Source organism: Sarcophilus harrisii, chromosome 2 (assembly GCF_902635505.1).
Source record: "Sarcophilus harrisii chromosome 2, mSarHar1.11, whole genome shotgun sequence".
Lineage (NCBI taxonomy): Eukaryota > Metazoa > Chordata > Mammalia > Dasyuromorphia > Dasyuridae > Sarcophilus > Sarcophilus harrisii.
In genome coordinates this window covers 85453566-85476227 of record NC_045427.1, presented here as the reverse complement: position 1 = coordinate 85476227, position 22662 = coordinate 85453566, and the positions used below count along the sequence as shown (strand labels likewise).

Below are 22662 nucleotides of genomic sequence, written 5' to 3'. Positions count from 1 at the left end.
CACATATGATTTTAAGTGAGGCTTTAAATATAGGTATTAATTCAACAGAAAATGACTAAAGAAAAGACATCCTAGGCAAAAAGAATATGAACAAAATCAAGAGTAGACATATATTTATCAGAAAATGGCTAATAGTCCAACGTGCCTGAAACAGAGACTATGTCAAAGGGAACAGTGGAAGGCAAAAGCTAGAAGGGTACAGTGGAGTCAGAACTAGAGAACAGTAAGTACCAGTTGAAGAAGTTTGGACTTCATTCTGCTAAATAAGAATTCCAAATGATGTTTTTTATTTCCATGCCTACTTTAGATTTCATTAGTCCATTAGGTAAAACACTTCAGTATCCTGAGTACAGAGTGTTTTAAGGAAAGATGTTTGTAAAGATTTTTTCTGAAAAGCTACTTTTATTCCCATAGCTAAGGAGCAAGACCTGAGGAAGATTTGATTACGGACAGTTTGCCAATATTTAAGTAGCAAATTAAGAATCTTCTCTATACAGAGAATAATAGTTCCTTCTGGAAACCAAGAGTCTCTCTTCTAGTGATATACAGCAAACCCAGCCAAGAAATCAAATATAAATGTTTTAGCATTTTGCTATAGCAAATACTATACCAGCCTGACCAAAGGGTTATACTCCAGTTCTGATTAAGGATGGGGTTTCCCATCAGGTTACTTGTTTTTTAATCCATATTATTGCAAAATCTTTTAGTTAGGGAAAAAAGGATTTGAGGGTGTCATTATCTGCCTAATTACTGATTTGACATTTTTGAAATGCCATTAATCAAGTAAAATCAAATAAAAAAAAATTTTTAGATCTCAGAAATTTAGAAATACCATTATGTGAGCTCATCATAATGACTGGAGAAATGACCTTTGATTGGGAAGACCTGGGTTCAGATCTTGTTTCTGTGTTCATGGGCAAACCACTTAAAGTGTTAGTGTTTCCAGGCTACTCTCTAGAGCTGTCAAATGAGTTGCCTCAGTGGAAGTACCAGAATTTCTCCACACTAATAAAATCACAGATGTGGACATTACCATGCTTTCCCCGTCTTTAAATATTAGTAGTGTGAATTTCAAGAAAGTAAGCAATCGTCCATCATTCAGATGTGGAATATATTTTGGGCTCATTAATGAAAAAAAAATGCATAAATCAACTTATTGCTTAACTTTAGAGACTGAGCAAGTCAGTTGAATCCATACAACCAAGGGAAAATGGTAATAATAATGAAAGTATATTTACTTTATCATATATTGTTGATATATGTGTAATGTTAATAGCTGAGTAATTATTTTATACGTGTTACTTAATTATTTCACTTTCTTTATATTCCACACCTTTGGAATGATAATTAAATGTAATTTATTTTTATAACAATGAATATAGTTAATATAGATGACATAGTTTAGATTATGTAAGGTGTGACTTGATGCTATTAAAAATGATTTTTGAGTTTGAGAATATGTAATCTCATCACATATACACAAAGTCATTTGTATTACTATCATATTGGTGTGGTAATGCAACTTCAAAAACTGAGTATATGTAATATATTTGTTTGGTTTTCATAGTTAATTCTTCCCTGTCTCCATCTTTCTGCTTACCCTGTCCCCCTTAACTAATTTAGGTTGTAAGCAGTTTTCCTTAGAAGATTTTGAAAGCATGAGCTAAATATGACTGTTATAATGGATGGCTCTATTTTATTTAAACTGGACAGGTGTTTCAGTTCAGTTCATTTTAGAAAAATATGAACCAAGGTAGTCATTAATTTCTTATCATGGGCCCCCTTTTAAAATTTTAGTTGATGCATACTCTGCCTAATTCTAAATATATAAATTTTAATGAGTTTTATGAATAAAAAATTCTTTCTAAATATATTTTTCCAGCTCTTTAACTAAAAATTGAGTAATTTCCTCAGTAATCATATTCAAATTGATTTGTTATCTCATTGTTTCAGAAATTTCTTTTAGTGACAGATCACCAACAATATGTACCTTAGCTCTTAGCCATGTTTTCCCATATCTTCACCAAAGGAAAGCTATCCACTGTCTTAGAGGGCCTTTTCAATTTCTTTTGACATCTTGAGAATGCCAGTGAAGCATTTTGCTTGGCTACTTCTCATCCTTCTCCATAGAACCAGTCCATCTTCTGATGACATCTTTTATTGCTTCAGAATTCTTCATGGTTGTGGATTGCAGCTTGCTTGCAGCATATGAAACTAAGAAAAATAATTATCAGTAATGTTTTAATTAAATACCATTTTGTACTTTATATACTGTACTGGATTCTGAGAGTGATTCCAATAGATATAGTTCTTGCTATCTAACAACAATAAACATTATGATAGTAGATCATTAATGATCATATATCATGCTTTATGGTTTGCAAAACTCTATATGCATTTTCTCAATCGATCCTCACAATAGACCTGTGAAGTAAGTGCTCTATGTTATCTCCTTTTTCAGATAAGGAAAGTAAAGCTAGGAAAAGTTAAGAAACTTGCTCAGGAATACACAGCTAGTAAGTCAGAATTTGAAACTAGATCTTTCTGGCTACAAGTCAATCACTCTTTCCACCATGTGACAATATTTAAAAAAAATTTTTTTTTTGATTGAAACTGCCAGATAAAAGAAATGTAGGAAGATTGATTTAAAGTCTACGTCCCGCACAGTTTAGGATACACAGAAAATTATCACTGAATTCTTGATAATATATGTTGATGTTTGCATAATTCAGAGATAAATGAAAATATAGGGGTAAGAAGGAAATTTAATGATGCTGAATAAAATTGTTAAGACTTTTTTTTTTCTTTGTTTTATTTTAACCATTGAAGGTTTTTATCTCTCATTGGTGGCAACCTCTCTGAAATTGGAAAGCCTGAAGTGCAACAAAAAATAAATTCACTTGTTCAAAAAGAAGGACTAGAAGGAATTGCTAAAAGTTTGGAAACAACAGTACATACATTGCAAATCATCATTGATGGTCTGAGTCAGCCTGAAAGCTTTGACTTCCGAACAGGTAAGGGATGAAAATTGTTAGCAATTCATATTTACATTTTTGTATTTCATTGTACTTGCTTTTTCACACTTACACATTTCATCACTTTTGCATGTTTATTTTTTTCATTCGTGCATCATCAAGATGTCTCATAGGTATCTCAAACTAAAACTGAACTTATCTTCCCCACAAAGCTGTCTTCTTTTCTGACCTTCCTTGTTCATATTGAGGGCACTCTTGATTCTTCCAGATACTCCTGTTTTCAACTTTGACATTATGCTTCATTCCTTATTCCTCCCTCACTCTACTTGTCAAATTTTATTCTTTCTACTTTCTCAATATTGCTTTCATCTCTTCCCATATGTCTATTCATATAGTCACATTCTAATTCTGGTCCTCATGAACTTTCTCCTAGACTATATCAATTACTTTCTAATTAATCTCTTTCCCTCAAATCTCCCTCTCTGATCCATTCTCTATACAGCTGCCAAAGTAATTTTTTTTTTAAGTTTTACTATAATCGTTTTATTCTCTCATTTTATATAGTCAATGGCTCCCTCTTGCCTCTTGAAGCAAATATAAGCTCCTCTGTTTATTTTTTTAAAGTCCTTCACAAGCTAGGGCTGACCTACCTATTCACACTTAGTATGCATTATTCTTCTGCTCAATGAATTCCAGTGACTCTGTAGTAAGTTAGTTAGTTAATATAGATGGCATAATTTATATTATGTAAATATAAACACTTCTACAGAGTCAGTCTGAGTGATACTGTGTTAAGGTCTTATATGGATTTTAGAGTCACTCAGTCCTTTTAGTCAACCTGCAAGAGACAATGGTCCAGAAATACCCTTTGCACATGTGCACTAATCCCATCTCCCTATGATACTATATTGAAGGTAGAGCAGAAATGGCACTAATCCCATTTCCTCATGATTATGTGTAGCAATCAACTTACTTTTTCCCCTCATTAGGAAATTGATTACTTGTGTTTATAAAAGCACTGGCATAGTTTGCACTCAAGGTAGGTTGCATCCAACTATTTGCGGCCCTAATGTGCAATTTTTATCTTTCTTTTCCTGAGCTTGCTTCATTGACTAGATAAGGCCCAAACCAAGGTTTCTTTTAACAGCAGCACTAATATGGCCTCTTCTTCCATTTCTGGAATCCTTGTATTTAGCTTTCCAGCAGCATGGTCAACTTGATGTTCCTAGAATATGAAGCTCCCATCTTCTGCTTCCATGCTTTTATACTTGCTGTCCTCCAAGCCTGGAAGCTCTCCTTTCTTTCTTCCTTTTCATTTCCTTAATTTCCTTCAGTCTTTCATTAGATCCTTCTGCAAGAGGCTTTTCCCAGTCTTCTCTGCTCTAGCTATTCCTGACTGCCTTTCCCAGCTCACTTTTCCCATATATTCAGTATCATGTGTATACCATCTGGTTATCATCTTGTCCTTCCCATTAGGGGTGAAGAGGTTCCTTAAAGACAAAGATTGGTTTTGCTCTTTGTATCCTTGGCATCAACAGTGTCTGACATATAGTAAATGCTTCATTGGATGCGTCTTGCCATATTGGCTCTGCAGTACAACAAAATTGGCCATATGCTAATCCTCACATGCAGCACTCCTGTCCCTGGTACTTGCTGCCTTTCATGCCTGCAATGTGTTTCCTTCTTCCCTTCTTTTACATGGAATACCTTTTTCTTTCACAGTGCTGCTCAGGGAATCTTTGTGGCCCCCAGCTTCTAGTACCATCCCTCCAATTATATTTTATGGTTTTTTTTTTTATATTTGCATATCTATGTACCTCTTATAATGTTCACTTCTTGAAAACATAGATTATTTCTTTTTTTTTTTTTTTTTAATCTATATATTTGCAGTGCCTGGCATGTAGTAAGTGTTTAATAGTTGCTTGTTGATTGATGAATACTTTTTCCCCTCTGAACAAGAAAGGCAACTAAACAAATGTAGTTAATGACTTACTCAAATGGCATCGGACCAGGGTTTCTGACTCTTCATTTATTTCAAATGAGGTATTTATAAAATCTCGGTGTCTCTTGCATATATTAGGTACTTAAAAGTTTATTCACTTTCCTTTTCCATCTTTTTCTATTACATTCAATTGACTACATTCAGATATATATATGTGTCACTCCTTATCCCTAAGCATATATCTGTTTCTTTACTATCTATACTAATACCATCACCCATGTGTCATTCAAAAGCCCCTTATAAAACAGTTCAGAAACTATTGTGAATCCAATCTGCCTTCAGATCTTTGCATGTAAAAAAAACAGCACTAAAGAAATTGGGTAATATTTCTGCATTTATTTTCTTCAAATTCAACCAGTTCTTTACTTTTACCACAGAGAGTGAGCATTCTTAAGAACCATATTAAGGAGGAAGAGTGAGTATGAACAAGAATGTACTTAATCATGTTTTGTAAAGTGTCTTAAGATTGCTAGCAATCATGATATGTATGGGCAGTGTGTTTCTAAGATTTGGAGCTGGAAAGAATCTAAGTATTCATTTAGCCTAATCCCTTCATTTTACAGATCTCAGACTTAAAAAAGTTAAATAATTTATCTAGTCTTCCATTAAAATTCTGCTCTGAAGTTGTTCTATAAAGCTAGAAAAGTTTGGCTTTGATGGGATATCTTTTGTTCATGGGCCAGCCTCACTAAGTTCTTAATGGCTCATTAACAAATAATGATTTTTCTTTTAGCACAGCAATTCACAAATACTATATCTGTTAAGATTTAAGGCATTCTACTCTTTGTAAGTAGAGTGAATACTTAATCAGTTTTTGGAAATATTCAGTGATTTACATTATCTTTTTTTCCTCCATTTTACATTTTCTCAAATGTGCTTACTTTCTTACCTTCAAATTTTTTTTCTCATGTTCCTAAGTATTTTTCAGTTGATACAATCAACTCTATTTAAATTAATGCCCTGATAAGATAACTACTTATAATATTTATAACTTGGATTAGGGGCAGGAAGGAGTCTTGTCTGTCAAAGTGTTAAAATGTTGATACTGCAGATTTTTCAAGGAGAACTTTCACTTGTCCCTATGGCCCAAGCAGTCTTCAGGAACATGTTAAGTAGTTCTTGACTCAGGTTTTTCATGCAAAATTAAACTAAGCAACTGATCAGGAATCCTTAGGGAATCTGAAGCAGCTGGTTGCCTGCAAAAAAGGGGAGAGGAGAGACTTTTCAAGCACAGAACAATTCCTTTGGGGCCTAAGAGCCAATTTTGTCTTTCGACCTGATCCGCTCTGTGGTTTTACTTTGTATGGATGTGGCCCTTTTCTCAGGATTACATTACAACAGGTTTCTTGCTCTTGGAATTCACTGCATCACCATCAAATAATGAGGTACATTCTCTCTCTGTAGAATTCTGTGTCATATAGAGTCTGTTCAAATTTCAGAGATTTTTTTTTGTAATAAGGAAAAAGGTGTGTGTGTGTGTGTATGTTCAAAGGAAAAACCTGAATTTTCTTTTAATTTTCAGTTGTGCTATGTTTAGTTGGGGGAGGGGGATCGGGAGGGATTGAATGAACTGATAGCTTGAAAAATAAAGAAGAAAATTGACCAGTTGTCGAGGCAAATGTAAAAGACTTCAGTGAGCTGTCAGAATGGAACAGGACAGCTGTGGACGAAGAGGAGATGAGAAAGAGAAGGTGATAGAAATGAGGTGTCATAAGTGGGAATTTTGAATATAGAATGTATTCTTTATTGCTAAAGTCAATGCTTGGTAATCCTAGAAAAAGGAGCAAAGGGAACAAAGGGATAAACAAAATCCACAATTAATCCACAAGCTTTTTTTCACCATTCATGTGGAATGAATATTCCCATGTAGCAGTCTTTTTTAATCTGAGCAACATGTTCACAAATAGCCAACTCTATATTAGTTTCATTTTTCCCTCTTTCTCTCTGTTCCATAAAAAAGATACCAGTGTATATAATAATAGTAACAATAATAATGATAACTATATTTATGTAATGCTTTGAGTTTACAAAGTACTTTGCAAATACTATCTTCATAACAACCATAGGAGTTGTGTTATTATAATCACCATTTTGTAGATGAGGAAACTCAGGCACACTTGTGCATTGAGTGTCTGAGGCAGCATTTGAATTCCATCTTCCTGACTTGGAGTGCCAATTCTGGCACTCCGAAGAGATAAGAATGCAGAGTCAAGTATTGGTCACAAGTGTAAATACAATGATATTTTCTGAAAACCGTTCCATTAATCTCTATATTTGGGAGGCTTTCCATTCACATTATTGCCCAAGATTAGAATCCTCTTGGTCAAGTAAACTCCTTAAAGACAAAGCCAATCTCTCCAGGACCAAGCTTTATAAAACATAGAAGGAAGTCAAAACATGTTGGATGGATTCATAAATATGAGAATTTTGTGGGTAGATGAAGTCTCCAGTCAATTATTCCACATCTTTCTTGGAGTTTTAATGATTTTTGAGGGTGTAATTAGAACCAAAATCATATTCTTTTCTGTACATCATTTAGCAGTGAGTGACTCTGTGGCCTCTTCAGTTTTTTTAACTCATTTGGTATTGTATTAATGTGTTTTTTTAATAAGTTTCTTCAAATTGTTCAATGTGCATACATCTATCCTCTCTTTCAACTAGATTGCAGTTAACTGAGAATCTAGTTTCTGGTCCTTATGGATCTTTTACGGTAATTAATATAGGGTTGGGCATACAGTGAGTATGCAGCAAGTACTTGTCTGACTAATATTGCAACTAGGAAATAAAATATTGTGATTGCATTTTGATTTTGTCTTGTCTTTTTCCCCTTTTTCCTTAAAGATTTTGATAAACCTGATTTCAAGCGGAGTATAGTGTGCCTGGAAGATCTGAATATTGGGACAGTTCTTACTGGAAAAGTTGAGAATGCTACTCTCTTCGGGATTTTCGTGGATATAGGAGTGGGCAAGTCAGGACTGATTCCCATCCGAAATGTTACAGAAGCAAAACTTTCTAAAGTGAAGAAGAGAAGGAGTCTTGGGCTGGGCCCTGGCGAGAGAGTGGAAGTCAAAGTAATCAATATTGATATTCCCCGATCTAGGATCACCCTAGACCTCATTCGTGTTTTATGAGCATTTCACTGGACACCAAACTTTTATTTAATTTCATTTTTACCAATTATAGCTCAAACATGTGAGAATTTACCCAGGGATTAGAAATAAGTCATGTTATCAGAAGTTTCTGAACATGCCCCTTGATGCCTGTTGAATAACTAAGGAGACTGAATATTTTTTTCTTGAACAGTTTGCTATATATTCCCTCAGGGGAAACACACCAGAGAACCTTACCTGGCCCATTTGGTATTGCTTTTCTGAGTGAAATTGGCTTGTCATGAGTGGATTTTTAAACATTTCTTCAGATTTTCAGAAAACCATTTCACTTCCTGTATAGTGCAAGTCTCCTTTCCAGGCCTGTCTTCAGGTGGCCTTCTGAAGTATAGGGTAGTCCTCCATAGAGTTGGATTCAGTGGTATGAGTTATGAGTCAGGCATAAGTCCAGTTTATGAGTTATATATAACATTTCACATGTGCTCTATAATTGGGGTATATAAATCCTTTGTTCATTGCCACTTTAAACTAAAACTTTCTACAGATCCAAGTGTATCTGTAGCTTAGAGTTCAGAAAGTTATTGGAAAAAATCATATGTATTTTGTTCTCCATAATAAAACTTTCGTGCAGTAAACTTGCTTTTATTTTGGTGATTTTTCAATGAAATTCGAAGAAGTCATAGCTGGAAAATATTCACTTATAGGAGAATATCACCAGGCATACCACATTTCCAAGAAAACTTCTTATAAAAGTACTGACCCATGATTAAAGGAAATGCTCTGAAAGAAAGAGCACTGTCCAGTGCTCTCAGAGGCTGTCATTTAGAAATAGGTTAGCAGCAGCATATTGAGATAGAATACTCTGCAAACTTTTGTCTTTGGCAATCTTCCTCCAGAAAAGTTGTTATCCTCCTCCTTACTCTTTAGGAAAGAGTATGGTTAGACCAGTGGTTTCACTGGAGTAGGGGTCTGATGCTGAAAAAAACCTTTTCACCACTACAGATTGGCATCTGCTCTGCAATTTATAATCAGAGAGTTGTCTGAGAAGTGAAGCAGCTTATCCAGGGTCACAGGCAAGATGTATCAAACAATCTATCATGTCAGTCAACAAGCGTTTATTAAGCTTTTACTTTGTACCAAGCATTGTGCTAAATTCTAGGAATACAAAGAAAGACAGACATAGCCCCTTCCCTTAAGGAGCTCACATTCCAGCAGGGGAAGCTGTATACAAATAACACTACATAAAAGATAGAAAGTGAAAATGGAAGGTAGGGGAAAGAAAGGTGGTCTGCAGAAGGAACCGACTCTTCAGGAAAACCTGGATTCAGAGGTGAGATGGGAAAGTATTACTGGCATGAACAATAGCCATTTGAAAGATAGAATGTCCTATGTGAGGAACAGCAAGGAACAGTCTTCTTTGGCCAGAGAGTATATAAGGGAAATGTACAAGAAAACTAAAAGATAGGAAGGAAACAGATTGTGGTTAATGTTAAATGCCAGAAAAGGAAAATTTTAGTTGATTCTAGAAATAATAGGAAGCTACTAGAGTTTATTGAGTGTGGGTCTGCATAAGGGTGGTGATGGTCAGTGGGCAGACCTGCACTTTGGGAAAACATTTGGCAGCTTTGAAACATCCTCTTTTCCCCTAAGCACCACAATGTTGGCCCACAAAATGTTGTGGGCCAGGACATCCTTCTTAATTGCTATTGCTTTCCCTTTGAAAATACCTTCTATCTACTTTATGTCTAATCTGCCTCTGTCTTCAATTACTTATTGAGCTTATTGTACTACATACAGTACCTTAATTTGATATATGGTTTCACGGTATATTGTGAAACTGCCATTATTTTGTAATTTATGTTATAATTACATGTATGTATGTATATATACACACATCTGTAGATATGTTCGGTGTATTTCATTTAATAGATTGAACTTTGAATTCTATGTGTCTTTAGTTGATATTTAGGGACAGTTTCATGCCATTAGGGCAGATATTTCAGTCATTTGCCTTTGAATCCCTTCTCAGTCAGAGCCGCCATGGACTATTTGGCCACTTACTCAGATTTGTTGCAGAACCTAAACTTGTCTAGCTATAAAAAGGGAAGTGGCTGGTCATGGGATCAAAGATCATCAGGAGGAAAAGGAATTTCAGACATCATCAAAACCAAATCCTACATATGAGAAAATTAGTGACCTAAATGTTGTAGTATTTTTACTTTTTTCTAAATAAATCAGAGTTACTTTGGGGATTCATAGAAAATAATTGGAAAGGAGGATTGAATGGATTCACCTATTCATATTATTTCCTACATTGAGGAACACTTGCTTTCCAAATGGATGATTTTGTGGTAAAATAGCTGATATTCTCAGAAGAAGAAAAAAAAAAAGCTACGGGCATAAAACTCATGAATCCCACTGAATTGCCTCAGAAGGATAGAGATGAGTATTTAAGAGACTAGAGTGGAAATAGAATGCTTCTTTAGTGGTTATCTCAAGTTAGGGTTCAGATCAACTATAACAAGGAAGGGAGGAAAGGTGATAGTTCCCCAAAAGACTATTGAGAAGGATACAAAACCAGATACTGAGTAGTATCACCAGAGATAACTAGTGGAAGGTTGCACCTGGAATATCAGCACCTCTAAGTGTTAGTCCCCAAAAGGACTTAGAGTTGCCTCCCTTTTATACAAAAAGGTCCCGTCTCTAACTACACATTAGATATACAGCAATATTGTATTTTCTAGGGGTTTATCTCAAATGGGATGTCCCATAGACTTCTTAAATTAAAGTCAAATTTCTTTCCCCAAAAAACTTTCCCTATTTCCTTCCAGTGATCCAGACTTAAAACCTGGGTATCATTCTTGAATCTTCACTCTACTCTCAGCCTCCAATCTGATTTCCCAGCACTTATCAAGCCTTGTTAGATCTATCTTCATAACTTCTCTCCTGCTCCTCTCTTCCTCTGACCACCATCCTAGTCCAAGCTCACATCACTTGTCATACTGGGGCTATTGCAGCAGTCTGCTGCTTGGTCTCCCTACCTTATGTCTCCCCACTCTAATTCATCCTTAACTCACCTGTCAAATTGATCCTCCCAAAACTGTGCTCTGGTCATATTTCCCCACCCCGCCCCCTACTTCCACCCCCCACTTACTCAATAAACTCCAATAGTTTCATATTACCTCCATATCAAATGTAAAATCTGGTTTAGCTTTTGTCATTCAGTTGTGTCCAACTCTTCATGACCCCATTTGGGTCTTGGGGTCTTAGCAAAGATTGTCATTTCTTTCTTCAGCTTATTTTATGATGAGGGAACTGAGACAAACAGGATAAAGTGGATCTTCAATCCAGTGATACTTTCTTCCTTGCTATTGTTTGAACATGACACTATTTCTTGACAAGGCATTTTCACTAGTTTTCACCCATGGCTAGAATGTTCCCTCTATATCTCTGCTACCTCCCTTTCTTGACTGGGTCTCAATTAAAGCCCTGCCTTCTGCAAGAAAGCCATTCCCAGACCTCCTTTACCCTAATGCCTTCTTTAGGGGATTGTTCCCAATTAAAACTGTATATATCATCATATTTGTAATTACTCACTTTCATGTTGTCTTCCTCTGTTAGAATGGCAGCACCTTGAGAACGGGATTGGCATTTTTGCCTGGCAGCATGCTTGTTGACTGGATAACTGATTGATGCTGACTTTGTGATGCTTAGAACATCATTTAAACTATCTGCATTGGTTGAGGAAATTCCTTTCTGGGTGTTCCCTCTAACAAAAGAGGCACAGATTTAGTCAAATTCAGACAACCAACTATTACACAAAGCAGTCAATACACTTAATATAATTGATTTCCTCAAGAGATTATATTAAGAGAAAATATCAATTCACAAAGAAATTATGCAAGTGAAATGGCCCATAAAAATCACTACCAAAAGCTGAAGGTCATGCTGGAGTTAGCTTGTGCTACTTAGGACAGCTGATTGTTAAACTTTCATTGGAATCATTTATACCTTGGAAATTGAAAAATGCTACAAATGATTTTTATTGATTGTCTAGACTTAAGAATATGATGGAGAAAATGCAAATTAAACTTAAAAGTGTGTCCTTTTTACTTCTCTCCTCCCTTCCTTTTCCTCTTCCCTCCTCCCCCACCCTGCAGCTAGCTGATTTTTAAATTTATACTTATCAGCATATCTTTGGATATAACTAAACTTTAAGACTGACAGACATTAGGAAGGAGAGCCACCCTTCCTATGGCAACAGTTGAGCCCAGAGAGAATTGATCTAAGGGGATTCTGGGACAATATGGCAATGTTTGCAAATGGCTCTATACTAGTAAAGGGGGAAAAATCTCCATTAGAAATTTGTAGGCAGAAGTGTTCTAAGGCCTAAGGAAATGGCAGAAAGATCCTAGCTCATTCAATGAATTTGGAAAAGGAAAACATCAGGGCACATTAACTGTTTACTGTGATAAAAATGAATCTGCTACAAAAAAAGGATGTTTTAGTTCAGGGTTTTTTAACATGGAATCTGTGTTCTTGTTTAATTTTTTTTTAAATAACTATTTCAATATAATTGGTTTCCTTGATTGTGTGTGTGTGTGTGTGTGTGTGTGTATGTGTGTGTGTGTGTGTGTGTGTGTGTGTGTGTGTACGTACATATATAAATAAATTTAAAAGCATTATTTTGAGAAGGGATCCATAAGGCTCACCATACTGTTAAATTAGTCTATGAGACCAAAAAAAAAAAAAAATGTCAAGAATGTCTAGTTTGGGTTAAACATGACAAAACATTTTTTTAATCTATCAGCTCATTTCAACATGAATATAGCTTATTGTAAGTGGTGGGGAAATTCTAGCCCAATGGAGCCTTTTAGGGAAATATCCATAGTTTTGGATCACTAATCAGAATGCTTTCATTCTATACAGACCAGGTGACATTGAAGTATTTTCAAGCCAACTAGAAGAACTTTCCAAAATGTCACTTGGTCAAAGCCCTCAGGGCTAAAATAACTAAATTGGAAGAAATTGGTACTTCTCTTTCTCACTTCATTTTAGCACCATGGTGGTTAAGAAACTGCTAACCAGCCAAGTATAAGTAACTAAGTCCATAGTGAACAGCAGACTCCAGAATGTCAGTGTAATCTCTTCCACAGGAAGAAGGGTATGGATTACTTCACACTTCTTTATGTAGAAGATGTGCTACAGATAAAGGGGGAACATATAATTAGGGAGACAGGGGAAAAGCCAAAACCAAGTGTGTTCTTCAACCTCTGGAGAAAGAAATTGCTAAACCTCCTTCCAGGAAAGTTTTATTGTCTTACTCTGTCAATAGGAAACTGAGCAAGCATCTCAAGTATCCCCAAATAATTTATAAAACAAAGATCCTCCATCATCCTAATGAAAAGAAGAGAATTGTGGATCTAAGTGTTACAGATCAGCTCCCTCTGGAGAGATGCTAATAAATTGGTCACTGCCACAGATCCCATCTAATTTGACAAGTCCTAACTGGGAAGCCAGCTCCAGAAAGAACTGTAGGAGAAAGGGAGGAAAGAGGAAAGGATGAGGAAGGAAAGAAAGAAAAAGCAGAAGGGAGATGGATATGGAGAAAAGGAAAAGAGAAGGAAGGGAATTTGTTAACATGACCTCGGTTTCTTAATCCATCAAAATAATTTGAGTTGGAGCTATTGACCTCCAAGAATACTTCTAATTTTGACTATCTTATGACTTGTGAAAATTTCTGATTTCTGATAAATCTCCCAATGTCTCACTTTCAGGATAGGAATAGTGTGAACATAACTAGGGAAATTCCCCCTAGCAGAGCAATGTCAGATGAAATGAGTAAATTTGAATGTCTTCAACAATTATCTTTGTCAAATGACTGCCCATTTGTCTTTCAGTTGTATCTCTAGATGAGGGAGCTGCAGTGAATGTCAAGCCTAGGTCCTGACGAATATGTTTACTCCAAAGAGTTAAAGTGAGTTTGTAAAGGTGAAACTTAGAATGTCAAGTTGGAATTTTGAGCACTTTTTGTGGGTATCAATGGCTAAACCTTTCTGATATTTTGGTGAATGGGATGAGTTGAGTTGGGTGCTCCATTAAATTGAAGAAGCAGCAGAAACACAGAAAAATTGTCTTAACAAGGTTATATTATTCAATTAATGGCCTAGAATCCTCAGATCTCAATATACATCCACCAGAATCAGTGCTGAAGGTTGTTCTCTGCAAAGTCATACCTCTCAGATTCATTTTGCTATTCTGCAATGTTTCTTCTATGAATCTCAGAATATACCTTGGGTCCAAGATGTATATAGCTGTGGATATAGAGAAAATGTCTTCCTTCCTGGGTAACCACACAAGAAGGCACATTAGCCCATGAACAGATGAGATGATTATCATTTAAATTACAGCATTCCTGAAAATCCTACTTTCTTCATCCAAAACTGCATCAGCCTCCAGCTTTACAGTACTGTCTTAAGGATTCTCCACCACCCCCTGGAAGGAAAACAGATTTAGAGTTGCTAGAAGAGAATCTCCCTTCTTCCACTTGCCCTATCTGTACTTTTACCTGTACCACTAATCTAAAATAATAGCAGAAAATAAAGTCTAGACTTTGCTTCTCAGAATCAAAACTCAGTTCCATATCATTCCTCCAATTCAAGGACTATGTACTTAATATTCAATCTAGAAAACCTTGATACTCCCCAACACAAGTTTCAGATACTTTTGTTAATATTCTGGAAGGCTGGTTCAGGATTCCCACCACTTAATCATTTAAGTTTCTCTTTCCTGGAATTTCATAGTTAAGTGTATATATAACTACAATATGACTTGGACAGTACTATTCCAGGACTGGGTTCAAGTACTCAATGTTCAAGGAAATGAGTATAGTTCCCAGGTCTTCCTGATCCTCCAATTCACTACCCCACATTATAAGTATTCTGTGGGTCACAGTTCTTGCAAACCATAGCTTATGAGCCCCTATCCCTGTATTTTACTTTTATCAGTCATAGGACACAGTTCATAATAAAGGTCTTTTAATTAAGTTTCATTGTAAATAAAGGAATCAAAGAACATTCCCTCCTATAAACTATGATGTCATTCTTCCTTGAATGTGTACACCTAGTGGGAAAAGTGGATCTTCAAAGAAAATATATGTGTATGTGGAAAACAAATATGGCCAAGTCATATGTCATAGAGAAAGTACATCACCAGGACATACACATGGAAGAACATCTCCATTTCCCACCAGCTACTCTGCTTTTGAGCTTCTTTGAAACCTTGCCATCATATTTTCCTTGCTCATGAAACTCATCATTGGGAAATTTCATTATGCTCTAGGATTGAATCTGTCTGATACCCACATCTCATCCATACTCTTTGCCCCGTCTGATTGGAGGGTAATCATTAGGTTCCAAGGCCTCTGTTAAAATAAGGTTTTTCTCTTCCTTTCCCACTAGCTATAAAACCTTTGGACTTCTTTGGAATTCTCCACTATGTCCCCCAGGCTTCTCTATCTCTCCCCTTTTTCGGCTTTTTTTCTTGTCTGTTTTCTTCCTCCATCAATCTCTTCAAAGGCAATGATTTTCTATTTGCATCTTCAGAGTTTAGCCCAGTGCTTGACACATAATAAGTATTTAATAAATGACTGATTGATAAACTTGTCATCTGTCAAGGATAATGTTTAAGTCAAAGATGAGGAATTTTAAGTAAAACATCAGGAAGCTAAATTAAATTTCTTAAGAAAGGATGAAGTTTACTCACTGAAGTCTGGCTGAGACTCCTTTTTGGATGTCTTTCATAATGACATCATCCACTTTCAGGTTTCACATGCTTATGAACAGGGCTACCCTAAAAGCAGGTCAATCTCCCCCCACACACACACCAGAAATTTAAAAAGCTGCCTATATTTGGAATCAAAAGGGAAGTAAATAATGGAATTTGGAAACAAAAATAATTAGGAATTTTGTAAACCTTGAATTACTATAGAAATGCCAGTTGTTAGGCAGCAAGCATTCATTGAATGCTTAATATGTGCCAGTTACTGTGCTAAGTATGGATGATACCCCCAAAAAATATCTCTTCTTAAAGGAAGAGATGACATGCAAATGACCACATGCAGACAAACTATATACAGGATACATTGAATGTACTTGCAGAGGGAAAGCACTACCACTGAGACAAACTTAGAAAGGCTTCTTGCAGAAGGTGGGATTTTAGCTGGGGAACTTGAAAGAAGACAAAGGATGAGGGACATATCCTCAGGCAGGAATTGGAGTGTCTTATTCAAGGAACAACAAGGAAACTAGTTACTGAAATGACATAATTTGAAATAGAGGAGAATAGGGTATAAGAAGACTGGAAGATAGGAAGAGATTTGGGTGTGCAAGATTTTAAGTGTCTACATCATTATCATTCTCTTTCAACCTTTTTTGTAAGTTGTTCTGTGAGTTGGGTTAAACTGTTTGCAGTACCAAGAGAACTCAGGACAGAAAGTCAAATTTCCAAGGGCCAGTTGGAGGCCTGACTACTGCTGCTGCTACTTCCAATTCTTCTTTGTTTAGAAGGCTTCTCCAGATCATCCCCTTTCACCTGGAACTTTAGAAGCTCTGAACAGAGGGTGCTAAATGGGATATTTAGAAATTAGGCTTCTTTTACTCAGACAGAGAACTTTGCAGGGATCAAGCTCCTTGGCTCCTTGGTGGTTGGCTCCTGTGTGACTGTGACTGGAAGCTATTGAAATTGGAAGTGAACCTCGGAGACACAGCCAAAAATATTAAAACTGACATCTGGCCTCAGTCTTGTCACATCCCTGAGAGCACAAGGACCTCCTCCTCCTCCTTCTATTCCTTCCAAGAGCTCTAGACAAAGACATGTGCATAGCTGGAATGCCTGTGTCTTATTGGACAAGCATTGTTTAAAAATAAATCCCCTCACCCTTCTTCTTTCCCCAAGAACAGATTAGGGAAGTCCTCAGGGTTTTGGGCAAACCTTTTCTAACAGCACCTTCCGGGATCCCTCCTGAACAGGGTGCAAAACAAAGCAGACTTTGCCTTCAGGGACTTGAGTTACCTTGTCATTTGAGCCTGGAGAGGTATGCTGTAAAGATGAAGGTTAAGAAAGGGTGTCTGGTGAAAAGCTTGGATCCTGCCAGCAATTTAAACTAACAGGGCTGAAAGCACAAAAGGCAGATAAACTCACTCTAGCACCATGACAAGTTTACATGAGAAGCATGGTGTCACATCTGGCTAATCTCCATCCCCAAATTAGTGGATTATGCCCCTGTTGACACTTGTCCCTATAATAATTTGTTTATCTAATGGCTATGGTTTTCATGATCACAAAGTATTTGCTAAATTTAGTGAAGTTGAGGGGAAAACATGTGCTTGTATTTATTTGCTTTTGTATTCCAAACTGATTACCGAGTTTCTTTTTATAATATCCTCTATGTGGCTTCTTCCAACCCATTCTAATTCTAGAGCCTTCCCTCTATTAATGGTTGCCTATTTATTCTACTTAGAAATTTGTGCTAAGTATATATTTATTTGCAAGTTATCTGCTCCATTAGATTAACTTTTTGAGGGCAGAAGCTGTCTTTTGCCTTTTTTTTTTTTTTTTTTTTTTTTTTTTTTGTATTTCGGACACACAATAGATAGGCATTTAATAGAATGTTTATCGATTGATTTCTTGATTGAACCTTAATAAAGACAAGTAACAGGAAAGCACACAAGGTCTGAATCAAAGGACCTGAGTATGAATGCAACCTCTATTTTAACTCTGTGACTTTAGGCATATAATATAGCTTCATCTCTCAAATGAAGGGATTATGCTAGGAGCTCCTCTCAACTCTAATCAGTGGTCTAATAATGCTACACATCAACATTAAAATAGGCATCGTCTTAGTTTGCTGATGGATGACTAAACAGCAGAATTTGTGTTATGGGTGTCCTTGTTGTTCAGTCATGTCCAGCTCTTTGTGAGCCCATTTGAGGTTTTATTGCAGAGATACTGGAGGATATTGAAGGAAATGTCCTTCTCCAACTCAACTTACAGATGAGGAAACATGAGCAAACAGGGGTCAGTGACTTGCTCAGACTCAAACAGCTAAGAAGTGTCTGAAACCAGACTTGGACTCAGGAAGAGCTACACTATCACCGCACTAAGTAGCTTTGTGATTTGTTCAAGATTTCATACCCAGTGAGTGGCAAAGCAGGGATTCAAATTCAAGTCTTATGATTCTCAATTCCAAAGCTGTTATTTTTTTATTTCTTTTGTGTAGTCAATAAATCAAATACTGTTCAGATGTCCTTGATGTACAAAGTACAGTGTACTAGATAGCCAGGGGAATGAAATAAAGCATTAAATAAATGTGGAAATTTGTGTGTGTGTGTGTGTGTGTGTGAATGTGTATTAGACATACATATGTGAAAAGAAAACAATCAGACAGAAGAACAACATGCAGATCAGGTATAAAAAGTGCCAATGAGTAGTAAAGGCAATAATTACTATATATAGGAGTTCAAAGAAGAAGGGATCACTTTCATCTGGTATGGGAAAAAGAAGGGGGATAAGCATTTATACAGCACATACTAAATATGTGGCACTGTGCTAAGCACTTTATAATTATTTCACTTAATCCTTACCATTCCTGGGAGGTAGGTGCTGTTGCTATCCTCATTTTACAATTGAAGAAATTGAGCTGGATTTGAGGCTGGAAACTAAGTGGATGATTCTCCACCAGTTGGAGAATGGCTGAATAAACTGTGGCATATGAATATTATGGAGTATTATTGTTTGGTAAGAAATGGCCAGCAGGCCATTTCAGAAAGGCCTGGAGAGACTTACATGAACTGATGCTGAGTGAAATGATCAGGAACAGGAGATCATTATATACTTCAACAACAATACTACATGATAATCAATTCTGATGGACGTGGCTCTCTTCAACAATGAGATGAACCAAATCAGTTCCAACAGAGCAGGAACCAGCTACACCCAGAGAAAGAACTCTGGGAGATGACTAAGAATCATTACATAGAATTCCCAATCCCTCTATTTTTGTCTGCCTGCATTTTTTATTTCCTTCACAGGCTAACAGTACACTATTTCAGAGTCCAATTCTTTTTGTACAGCAAAATAACAGTTTGGACATGTATACTTATTTTGTATTTAATTTATACTTTAATATTTTTAAGATGTATTGGTCAACCTGCTATCTGGGGGAGGGGGTGGTGAGAAGGAGGGGAAAAATTGGAACAAAAGGTTTGGCAATTGTCGATGTTATAAAATTACCCATGCATATAACTTCTAAATAAAAAGCTATAATTTAAAAGAAAGAAAGAACGAAAGAAAGGCTTCCCAGAAATGGGATTTGAGCTAGACTATGAAAGATGAGTAGAATTTAGAGGTAACCATAGGATTTTAGGGGTAGAAATGAGATTATCTACTTGACTCCTGTCCCCTTCCATTTTATAATAAGGAAAACTGAGTCTCAGAGATGAAAAGTGCTTGTCCAATGTCAGATAGCCACAGGGAAATGACCCAAGATGTGTAAATGTGTTTCCCTCATTACATTCACACCATTGTGATACAGAGCTTCATTTTACTGATTCCTCAAGACAGTGATTACATTCTCATAAATCTGAAGATTTACACTTGACCCAATTTAATAGGATGTTCCCAGAGGAAAGTAACTGACAAAAATTTAGGAGTGATTTTAGGAGGTATCTTTTGGGGAAGAACAGAAAGTTTATATGGAGGAACAACGCAAGACTATTTGTTTGAGATCAAATTGTAGGGGCTTTGAATGATAGAAGAAGAAATTTGAAACTTAATCTCTTTCCAACAAGTTATCAGTACCTTCCATGTGCCTAAAGGAAGATGTCTACTAAAGTAGCTATATTAGGAAGATAACTGAGGGAGCAATTTGTAAAGGAAACAGGGAAGAGATGGGGAACAAAGGTTATTTGTTACAAGAGTCTATGCAGGAATTGCTGCAGCTGAGTGGTGCTGTCCTGCATGGTGGTCTTGTTGTGGTCTTACTGCTGGCCTGGAGTCACAAGACTCATCTTCTGTAGTTCAAATCTCGCCTCACATACTTAATAGTTGTGTGACTGAGCAAGTCACTTAACTTTCTGTTTCCTCATCATCTATAAAAAGAGCTGAAGAAGAAAGTGATAAATCACTTGGGTATCTCTGCCAAGAAAATCCTAAATGGGATCATGGAGAGTTGGACATGATTATTAAAAATAACTGAAGAACAACAACATGCAGGAAGTAATGAGGACTGGAGAGGATGATTAGTTTTGGTGGTTTTCTTTAAAAATGAGTTTTGCTTATTTTAATTAACATTGGCTCTAGAGACAAGCTATTTTAGGGAAGGACAGAATCTATCCAAAAAAATGGATTTTTTTTTGTGCCCAGAACAAGTTTCATAAATACCTTGGGCAAGTTGATTAATAATAATAAGAATTGCAAATTAAAAACAATTCCAAGGTTTTACCCCTAGAAAACCACTGTAAGAAACAGATATGATAGATACAGAGAAGCAAGGGAAGACATAGCAACTGGGGCAATACAATAAGTAGAATCAAGAAAACAATGTATACAGTGATGAAAACTTTGTAAGTCAAAAACAACAATAAGATAATTACACCTGAATGATATGAAACTAGAATGAGGAAGCCTGGATCCAAAGGAGAGATAAGAGGAAGAACCTACCTATTTTCAGGGATGGGGGAATATGAGTATGGAAAACTGTGTATAATATCAGATTTTCCCAATATATTAGTTAGTTTTGCTGTTTGCATTTTTCTTTTTAAAAAAATTTTCTGTTATAGGAGATGTTACTCATAGAGGAAAGAAGAGGAGTATAACTGAAAGTGTAGGTGACAAAAATAAAACAGCAATAAAAATGCCCTCAAATCAATTTTTATTTTTTATTACGTTTATTTTCAAAACATAAGCATGGATAATTTTTCAACATTGACCCTTGCAAAACCTTGAGTTCCAAATTTTTCCTCCCATACCTGTTAGATGGCAAGTAATCCAATATATGTTAAACATATTAAAATATATATGTTAAATTCAATATATGCATACATATTTATACAATTCTCTTGCTGCACAAAAAAAATTAGATCAAAAAGGAACAAAAATGAAAATGAAAACAAAATGCAAGCAAACAACAAAAAGAGTGAAAATGCTATGTTGTGATCCATACTCAGTTCCCACAGTTCTCTCTCTGAATGTAGATGGCTCTCTTCATCACAAGAGCATTGGAACCGGCTTCAATCATCTTATTGTTGAAGAAAGCTGCGTCCATCAGAATTGATCATTGTATAATCTTGTTGTTTCCATGTATAATGTTCTCCTGGTCCTGCTCACTTTACTCAGCATCATATCATGTAAGTCTCTCCAGGTCTCTCTGAACTCATCCTGCTGATCGTTTCTTTTTTTGTTTGTTTGTTTGTTTGTTTTTTTGAATTTTTTTAAATAGCCTTTTATTTACAGGTTATATGTATGGGTAACTTTACAGCATTGACAATTGCCAAACCTCTTGTTCCAATTTTTCCCCTCCTTCCCCCTCCCCCCTCCCCAAGATGGCAGGATGACCAGTAGATGTTAAATATATTAAAATATAAATTAGATACACAATAAGTATACACGACCAAATCATTATTTTGCTGTACAAAAAGAATCAGACTCTGAAATATTGTACAATTAGCTTGTGAAGGAAATAAAAAATGCAGGTGGGCAAAAATAGAGGGATTGGAAATTCTATGTAGTGGTTCATAGTCATCTCCCAGAGTTCTTTCGCTGGATGTAGCTGGTTCAGTTCATTACTGCTCCATTGGAACTGATTTGGTTCATCTCATTGCTGAAGATGTCCAGGTCCATCAGAATTGATCATCATATAGTATTGTTGCTTAAGTATGTAATGATCTCTTGGCCTTGCTCGTTTCACTCCTGCTGATTGTTATATTCCATAACATTCATATACCATAACTTATTCAGCCATTCTCCAACTGATGGGCATCCACTCAGTTTCCAGTTTCTTGCCACTACAAAAAGGTCTGCCACAAACATTTTTGGACATGTGGGACCCTTTCTCTCCTTTATGATGTCTTTGGGATATATATAATAGAAACACTGCTGGATCAAAGGGTATGCACAGTTTCATAGCCCTTTGGGCATAGTTCTAAATTGCTCTCCAGAACAGTTCCATTCACAAGTCTACCAACAAAGTATCAGAGTCCCAGTTTTCCCACATCCCCTCCAACATTCCTTATTAATCTTTTCCTGTTATCTTAGCCAATCTGAGAGATTGTAGTGATATCTCAGAATTGTCTTAATTTGCATTTTTCTGATCAAAAGTGATTTAGAGCTCAATCAATTTTTAAAGACAGATTCAGAGGAGAAGGGAACAGCTGGAGTTTTTTGCAAAGGGGCTGTACATAGTAGGCACCTAATAAATGCTTACTTACTATTTCAGTACTGGTGCAATGATCTAGAGCAGTGGTATCAAATTCAAATAAAAACTAGGTCACTAAATTGTACATAAGAATCCCTTTTGGCC

The 22662-nt window shown here is 36.1% G+C and overlaps 1 protein-coding gene across 3 annotated transcripts in view; it reads left to right on the top strand.

Annotated features, from left to right (window-relative positions):
* The window catches only part of SRBD1 (S1 RNA binding domain 1), a 274697-nt gene extending 265977 nt beyond the window's left edge, over positions 1–8720 (top strand). For all 3 annotated transcript variants that reach the window (XM_023494981.2, XM_023494984.2, XM_023494982.2), the window contains 2 exons: positions 2830–3014; positions 7819–8720. In XM_023494981.2, the coding sequence (XP_023350749.1) occupies positions 2830–3014; positions 7819–8108 (475 nt within the window). In that variant the 3' untranslated portion in view covers positions 8109–8720. The remainder of the gene's footprint in view (positions 1–2829; positions 3015–7818) is intronic.
* Positions 8721–22662: the final 13942 nt, after the last annotated feature.